At 40.9% G+C, this 10000-nt stretch overlaps 1 protein-coding gene across 1 annotated transcript in view; it reads left to right on the forward strand.

The window, feature by feature from the left end:
• The window catches only part of angpt1 (angiopoietin 1), an 84063-nt gene that overhangs the window by 50270 nt on the left and 23793 nt on the right, over positions 1-10000 (forward strand). The window contains exons 5-6 of the mRNA XM_079591404.1: positions 5445-5572; positions 7256-7357. Coding sequence (XP_079447530.1) covers positions 5445-5572; positions 7256-7357 — 230 coding nt within the window. The remainder of the gene's footprint in view (positions 1-5444; positions 5573-7255; positions 7358-10000) is intronic.

Below are 10000 nucleotides of genomic sequence, written 5' to 3' on the forward strand. Positions count from 1 at the left end.
TGACACACAGTCTGACACACAGTCTGACACACACAGTCTGACACACAGTCTGACACACACAGTCTGACACACACAGTCTGACACACAGTCTGACACACAGTCTGACACACAGTCTGACACACACAGTCTGACACACACAGTCTGACACACACAGTCTGACACACAGTCTGACACACACAGTCTGACACACACAGTCTGACACACACAGTCTGACACACACAGTCTGACACACACAGTCTGACACACACAGTCTGACACACACAGTCTGACACACACAGTCTGACACACACAGTCTGACACACACAGTCTGACACACACAGTCTGACACACACAGTCTGACACACAGTCTGACACACACAGTCTGACACACACAGTCTGACACACACAGTCTGACACACACAGTCTGACACACACAGTCTGACACACAGTCTGACACACAGTCTGACACACAGTCTGACACACAGTCTGACACACACAGTCTGACACACAGTCTGACACACACAGTCTGACACACACAGTCTGACACACAGTCTGACACACAGTCTGACACACAGTCTGACACACACAGTCTGACACACACAGTCTGACACACAGTCTGACACACACAGTCTGACACACACAGTCTGACACACACAGTCTGACACACACAGTCTGACACACAGTCTGACACACAGTCTGACACACAGTCTGACACACAGTCTGACACACAGTCTGACACACAGTCTGTCACACACAGTCTGACACACAGTCTGACACACAGTCTGACACACAGTCTGACACACAGTCTGACACACACAGTCTGACACACACAGTCTGACACACACAGTCTGACACACACAGTCTGACACACACAGTCTGACACACACAGTCTGACACACAGTCTGACACACACAGTCTGACACACACAGTCTGACACACACAGTCTGACACACACAGTCTGACACACAGTCTGACACACAGTCTGACACACACAGTCTGACACACACAGTCTGACACACACAGTCTGACACACAGTCTGACACACAGTCTGACACACACAGTCTGACACACACAGTCTGACACACAGTCTGACACACAGTCTGACACACACAGTCTGACACACACAGTCTGACACACAGTCTGACACTCAGTCTGACACACAGTCTGACACACAGTCTGACACACAGTCTGACACACACAGTCTGACACACACAGTCTGACACACACAGTCTGACACACAGTCTGACACACAGTCTGACACACACAGTCTGACACACACAGTCTGACACACAGTCTGACACACAAGGTCTGACACACACAGTCTGACACACACAGTCTGACACACACAGTCTGACACACAGTCTGACACACAGTCTGACACACAGTCTGACACACACAGTCTGACACACAGTCTGACACACAGTCTGACACACACTGTCTGACACACAGTCTGACACACAGTCTGACACACAGTCTGACACACAGTCTGACACACAGTCTGACACACAGTCTGACACACAGTCTGACACACAGTCTGACACACAGTCTGTCACACACAGTCTGACACACAGTCTGACACACAGTCTGACACACACAGTCTGACACACACAGTCTGACACACACAGTCTGACACACACAGTCTGACACACAGTCTGACACACACAGTCTGACACACACAGTCTGACACACACAGTCTGACACACACAGTCTGACACACACAGTCTGACACACACAGTCTGACACACACAGTCTGACACACAGTCTGACACACAGTCTGACACACACAGTCTGACACACAGTCTGACACACACAGTCTGACACACACAGTCTGACACACACAGTCTGACACACAGCTGGGCTTTAGTGGAGTCAGAAGTTCCTCTCGCCACAGCGGGAGATCCTCGTCACTGACACTCAATCCTGAAGCGTAGCGCAGGAATAACATCCCGGGATGAAGAGTTGCCCTCCGTCCCACGACAGGATCAAAGTTGTGCCTAAACGGCCCTGACACCGACTCTACACAGAACAACACGAGTGTGAGAACGGAGATCTTTACAGTGACTTCTACACTCCCAGCAGAAACAATACTATAGGAATAGTATTAATTATTACTATAACACTATTATTATTACTATTACTACTATTACTACAAATATTATTATTTTGATTGTTTCAAATTGTCTAGATATCTATTAATCACTCAGTGAGTTTGTCTATATCTATATATATATAGACTGATCTAACTATTTGGTTTTTCGTTTCGCTTTTTCGTTACGCGTCCGGTGTACGCTGCAGTCGGCAGGTCTGGCAGATTGACTGGATTTAGCCAAATTTTTGAATGTTTACAACTCTCATGCCCCTCCCCCACTACGCCGAGCACCCTCCCATCGAGTGTGTGCTCGTCAGTGTGTGTGCACCAGATTTACTGTGAACGCGCGCCCGTCTCTTCAGCATCGATCAACACCATGGAGTACTTACCATGTTTTCTTTTCCTCGGTTGTTGTTGAGGAATTGGAAGCTTGTTAGTAGATTTTCTCTCCGCATCACGCTTCACACAATCCAACACACCTGCGAACTTCAGGCGTGTGCATGTGATATTGTAACGTGCGCGAGGGGGGAGGGGGGATCTGTGGCGTGTGCACAAACTGTGATTGACAGTCATATCTCACAACCCCCCCTTTGAGAGGATAAGGGGGGACAAGAACGAGGAGCTGAAGCCGGGGGTGGAGGACCCGATGCAATCCCATCGAGGTCGGTGCGGAGGATCCGTCGGCCACTCACTCATCAGGCCCTCGAGATGCTTGGAGTGAAGGGACTGCACATCAGGAGAGCCGCCAAGAACATCACGGACGCCGCCGAAGAGACGTCAAGACGTCCGTGTATCAAGCGGGGCGATCCGTGGATCATACAAGCTCAGTCTGATCAACCCTGGCTGGGTCACATGATGTTGTGAGACCCGAAACACCAGATGAACCCATACATCACTGATGATGTGTGTGAGTTGCACCAGAGGTGTATTTCAAGAACCTATTATCACTCTAAAAAATGCTGGGTTGTTTTAACCCAATTTTAGGTCAAATATGGACAAACCCAAGCCTAGAAATCTAGACGCACCCTAGCGTACCTTATGTATTTTGCAGCCAGGGCAGTCTAGCAACTTTACATAGACCTTCCAGCTGCAAAAACCTAAATTGGGTCAGACCAATCACGTCGTGTATAGAGTAGGCGGGGGCGGGCTTAACATATGACGACAGAGTTGCGACGGCACTTGAAAACAAAGAATGGCGGATGGAGAACAGCGGTCTTTCAAATCGGCTTTGGCCGCGACTCTGGAGGACTTGGAGTTAAGTTTTTCTTTAAGAAAAGAGAAAAGAACGGCACTGAAGTCATTCTTAAAAAAGGAAGAAGTGTTCGGAGTTTTGCTGACCGTATCTTTGCCGCTCAGACTACGTCACCTTCTTCATTGCTCTGGTTGGTTGTACACTCTAAAAAATGCTGGGTTGTTTCAACCCAGTTTTGGGTCAAATATGGACAAACCCCAAACGTTGGGTTAAAAATGTAATTTAAAAATTTAACCCAACGGCTGGGTTTGTCCATATTTGACCCAAAATTGGGTTGAAACAACCCAGCATTTTTTAGAGTGTAGGGCTATCCTATTGCGTGCAGAGGGAATTTGAGAGACAACCGTTTATCCCGTCTATGGAGAGTTGCCAGACTAAACATCTTGATTTAAGTCTGGCTTGCCAGGCTAGACAAACCCAGCCGTTGGGTTAAATTTTTGAATTACATTTTAACCCAACGGTAAGGTTTGTCCATATTTGACCCAAAAGGGTTTAAACAACCTAGCATTTTTTAGAGTATATATATTTAGCTATATTTCTTCTTTTTTTTTCCCTTCTTTGCTTCCCTCTCTGTGTACTTGTTTGTTCACTCTCAAAAATGCTGGGTATTTGAACCCAATTTTGGGTCAAATATGGACAAACCCAAACGTTGGATCAAAAATGCAATTTGAAAATGTAACCCAGTGGCTGGGTTTGTCCATATTTGACCCAAAATTGGGTTAAAACAACCCGATGTGTATTATTTTAGTGTGTATTTTGTCTATTTCTTTGTATATGCTGATTTGTCTGGTTAATAAAAAATAAAAATAAAAATAAAAAAACTAGTGTGAAAACTGAGCTGCAGTCTTTAGCAGGGAAAGAAAAGAGGAGAGGGGAATCGGAAGGAATTTCCTTCTATATAACTGGGACACGGCGGGTAAATATAAACCACTTGTTATAACAGGAACTTGAAATTTATAGCTTGTAGTATTTTGTCCGCAGACTCTTGCTTGGTTTCAAAATATTGGCGTTGTAATTGTCTGCAGATGGAGAGAGACGCAGCTGCTGGAGATCCGCGCTTTGATTAAAACACTTTCACACTCGGAGAAGTGTCAGTCACTGGGAGAAGATTATGTTGATAACACACCAATGTACTCGCTGTCCTTTTTAATCCCATAATAATTCCAACCAGATTGGAAATATTGCATGGAAACGGATACAATATTTTGAATTTGCCCTGTGTTATTTATTCCATTAACTCAGTGTTTGTTTTTAAAGGGGTTACATGTGATTTATTCCACAGCGTGCAATATTTTTCAACATTGATATTTTCTGCTATGCTGACATATTTTGATCTGTTTGAATGGGTTTGTAGCATGAAACAGATTTTAGATACGGACAGTTTATACACATGCTGACAGAAGATGAAGAAAAAAATACTATACGCATTGCCAATCACAATTATTCAGTCATAAATAAGCCTCTTCTATATGTAAAAAAACGAAATAAATTAAATTAAAATTCAGCTAAGGTTGTGATTACTTTCACTTGTATTAAAAGAAGTAAAACAAATGCACAAAAAAAAAATATATATATATATATATAAAAAACCTTATAAAAAAAACAGCCCTTCACAAATTAACTTGTATTAAAATAAGTAAAAAAAAAAAAAAAAAAAAAAAGAAATAAAAAATCTCAATAAAAAAAATAGCGCTTGACATATAGCTGTCACCTGCCAGGTTTTCAGGAGATTGTCAAATATCATAAGGTTATTTGTCTGCACACTCTAAAAAATGCTGGGTTGTTTCAACCCAATTTTGGGTCAAATATGGACAAACCCCAAACGTTGGGTTAAAAATGTAATTTCAAAATTTAACCCAAAGGCTTGGTTTGACCATATTTGACCCAACATTGGGTTAAAACAACCCAGCATTTTTTAGAGTGCATCATTGCTGTCTTGTTTAACATGTTCTGTTGTCTGAGTGTGAGTGAGAGAGTGAGTGAGTGTAAAACTGTGTTATTTGTTCAGTGCAGATCCACAAGCGTCTTCTGCTGTGTGTGTACCGATATAAGCAGCTGGGTTTATTATTTGACTGGTGGTTTATGTTCTTGCTGGGTCTGACCTGGTTCTCTGTGTGTGTTCAGTGGTGCCGAACAGCACAAAGCAAGCGGACGAGGAGAGGAAGTTTCGGGACTGTGCCGACCTCTACCAAGCCGGATTCCAGAAGAATGGGGTTTACACGATCAACATCAGCCCACAAGAGACCAAGAAGGTATGAGTCCAGTCTAATTCATATTAATACAAGACCTAACGGCTCTATTTAAGTAGAGACTCTGTACTGGGTCTGTGAATATCTGGGTTTAACTGGTTTTGTTTCTGGACCCAGATTTTATATTAGACAACAGTCAATCACACTCTAATGTCCTTTACTGTAAAAACACAAACACAGAAGTCAATTAAAAGTCACACCTGTATATGATCAAAATGTAAAAGAAAAATGTCATATATTGCAAAAATCACAAAATTGCACATAGGATCACACAGTAAAATAATTCTAGATATTCTATTTTATTATTTGCATATTTGTTTTACTGAAAAATTATATTAAATTGAATGTAATCTAATGTAATCGCAACGTTGGCTGCATTTTTTTTTTAGTTCTTTTTTTATAGAAGTGAAAGTAATCACAATCTTAGCAGCATTTTATTTTAATTCAATTATTATTATTATTATTATTATATTTTGTATTTGTTGTATTGCTTTTTTATTTTTATATTTTATATTATTTGAATTGTTTTTGTATTATAATTTTTATTTAGCATTATTTTTTTTATATCAGAACAGACCTATGGCCAATACTTCTCTATGTATAACAGAGAGGGATAATTCATCCCCTTTTTGTCAAATAACCTAACTAATTTTATTCTATCCAAAAATATTTAATATGACTGGATCAAACTGACTTTTTTATGTAGAAACCAACAAAAGTAATTAATAAAAAGACCATATTATGCCCTTTTATGCATAATAATGCCTTGCTGTAGTTCAGGCTGGACTAGAACATGTTCTCCTGCTTGAATGTTGATTATTCTCCTCATATTCTCCATTGTTGCGGCTCCTCTCTTCCCAGTCTGTCAGTAACGCTCTGTTTACTTCCTGTCTCTATGAAGCCCCTCCTTCTGAAAAGAACACTGTGCTCTGATTGGTCGGCTGGAGCAGTGTGTTGTGATTGGTCGAGCGCTTCGAGTGTGTTTGGGAAATGTCCCGCCCCTTACCATAACCGCCAGTTTAACACACTACTAACTAACTCAACCAGGCCCCGCCCCTTTATTCTGCGTATTAATTATTATAATGAGGAATATAGTGACGGGTTGTGTGTGTAAAAAGCTTCATCTGTGAATATATAAACCTGCCCCTGAAAATCTGCTCTCAGTGTTGCTCCAGCCAGTGAGACCGGATTAATTGCAACCAGGTTGATGTGTGTGGGTGTGTGTGTTCAGCTGTGTGTGTGTGTGTGTGTGTGTGTGTGTGTGTGTGTGTGTGTGTGTACAGGTCTGCTCCTCGACCTCTCCTCTATAATCACTGTTTTGGAGAAGTCACTAAGCTAATGGAGATCTCTGATGTTGTTATAAGGATATGCGGATCCGTAAGGTCAAGATAAACGTTTTGTGTGTGTGTGTGTGTGTGTGTGTGTGTGTGTGTGTGTGTGTGTGTGTGTGTGCGTGCGTGTGTGTGTGTGTGTGTGTGTGTGTGTGTGTGTGTGTGTGTGTGTGTGTGTGTGTGTGTGTGTGTGTGTGTGTGTGTGTGTGTGTGTGTGTGCGTGCGTGCGTGCGTGCGTGCGTGCGTGCGTGCGTGCGTGCGTGCGTGCGTGCGTGCGTGCGTGCGTGCGTGGTGTGTGTGTGTGTGTGTGTGTGTGTGTGTGTGTGTGTGTGTGTGTGTGTGTGTCTCTGAACAGGTGTTCTGCAACATGGAGTCTGCAGGCGGAGGCTGGACCGTCATCCAGAGACGTGAAGATGGGAGCGTGGACTTCCAGAGGACATGGAAGGAATATAAGATGGTGCGTGAAGCCGAATCGCTCCCACTAACCCCAGTTTGACTCTTCCTGTGACGATTCGCATGATCTTCGTCTCTCTCTCTTTAAAGCACTGCATATGTGCCGTATATCTTCTGTTCATCTGTCTCCCATTAACTCTCAGAAGAGAGGAGGATAACCGTGGATGACGGGATTCTTCCTAGCCTTCAGATGATAGTTTGCATGACACATACAGGCATTGTTATAGTCAGTCTTATTCTTTATTGGGAAAAAATGAGCATTATAAAGTCGTGGGTAAAGTGGGACGTCAGTGCTGGATTTGTTTTCTCGACAGAGAAACGTAACACTCGTTATAACACTCATGCTAACTCTAGACATGACGCGGTATTCTGTTGCGTACGCTAACTAGTCTATTATAGTATAATCAAGTCAATCACACACACACACACACACACACACACACACACACACACAAACAAACACACACACACACACACACACACACACACACACATTCTCACTCTCTCTCACAAACACACGGACACACACTCACACACACACACACACACACAAACACACACACACTCTCACTGTCTCTCACAAACACACAGATACACGGACACACACACACACATATACATATGCACACACACTCTCACTGTCTCTCATAAACACACAGACACACACACACACACACACACTTTGGTTTACTGCTTTTTTATTTTATTTTATTTTAAAGAGAAGTGAAAGTAATCACAAGATCTATTACAATTTTTATTTTATTTAAACAAATATTTCTCATTTATTTTTCATTTTATTTGATTATTTTCCTTGTTTTACTGCTTTTATGTTTTGTTTTAAATAGAAGTGAAATGAATAACAACCTTAGCTGCATTCATTTATTTTATTTTGCCTTTGGTTTAATGCTTTTTCATTTAATTTCAAATAGAAGTAAAAGTATGTATTTTTTTTCTTTTTTATTATTGGTTCTGATTTTATTTTTGCATGTTGTCTTTGCTAATATACACTGTATAAAGTAATCACAAACTGATTTAGCACAAACACATCCAAACGTTCATCCGTGTTGCTGTGTGTGTTGGCTTCAGAATAGCGAGAGAATAACTCATGATGATTGGCTGGATCTGATGACACGCCTCTCCTTTTAATATTCGATGTGATGAACTACAGACTTGGACTTGACCTGCAGGTTGAGCTGCATAAAGTCAGCCGTGGATCTGATGAAGTATTGGAAGAACACTCCCTCTTCCCTCCAGGCAATCACTATCAGCTCCATCAACGCTTATATTCCTATTTCCCAAAGGAAGATGGGAGAAACTCTTCACCAGAATGGAATCAGATATTTAAACTATGGAAAGAATTGCTGCAGGTTTTGGCGGTGTTCGTCTGACTTCGGGTTTGGGAAGGAAACATAGCAACCGAGCGAGTTGTTGAGACACCGATGTTGTGTTGTGTAAAACTCCCCGTTCTAGAGGATACAATATCAGCCGTTCCTCGACATTACTCATTGTGTTCACACACACATCTCTGCGTGTGAAGTGCTCTCGTGTCGAGGAAGCACACACACACACACATGCAGGTTTACGGAGAACAGCCGTCAGGTTTCACACACTTTACAGCCGGTAAAGAGCCTCATATGTGTCTCATATTCACTGCTCATCCATCACCGGCTCCCAGGAGCCCGTCGAATTCATAATTACTGTAACGCAATATGAGTCCGATCATCTTCACTTCGCCTAGCGCATATATAGCCTAGCCGCTAATTAAATCTACACTCTAAAAAATGCTGGGTTGTTTCAACCCAATTTTGGGTCAAATATGGACAAACCCAAACATTGGGTTAAAAATGTCATTAAAAAATTTAACCCAATGGCTGGGTTTGTCCATATTTGACCCAAAATTGGGTTGAAACAACCCAGCATTTTTTAGAGTGTATTAAAAAAAATCTGTTAAATGAAATAAAGCTGAAAAGAAAAAAAATATGAATATTACACGAAAATGTTGCCTTGTTGAAGCACTAAAATTATTAACTGGAAATAAATAAAAACAAAAATTACTAAATAACTTAACGTAGGCCTATAGGCTAAATTAACAAATAACAAATAAATGAACGTAGGCTACTTTAGAAATACAAATGAATATAGAAATGAAGAAATGTTTTTAATACAAGGAAAAAAATATGATTCTTAAATATTATTGATGTTTATTTTTTATTTAATTTAACTTTTTTTTGTTTTGTTATTAGAGCAATTTTGTCAACAATTCAAATTCAAATCCATCCTGCACTTGTCATTTCTATTTCCTTCATTAGAAATGTATTTAAATATTTACATCAATCCATCCATCCTTTTTATTTTTGTCATCAGAGCTTATTTATGTAATAAATAAATAAAAACTACACTGTTAAAGATTATTTTCATGATTTGTCATCACAACTTTTTATCTTTTGTCAAATAAACTTAGATAATTATTGTGGTTCAGATAACATAATGTTTTGAGTGTATGTTAATTAAACCAATCTCCTTCATTGTATTAACTCAAATTTTTAATTTCAACAAACTAAAAATTTTAAGGCAACCAGGTAACTTGCTTTTTACGTTAAACCAACAATCACTGGGAAAAGTTGTACCATAAATAAATAATAAAATA

This window comes from Phoxinus phoxinus (assembly GCF_949152265.1).
Source record: "Phoxinus phoxinus genome assembly, chromosome: 19".
Lineage (NCBI taxonomy): Eukaryota > Metazoa > Chordata > Actinopteri > Cypriniformes > Leuciscidae > Phoxinus > Phoxinus phoxinus.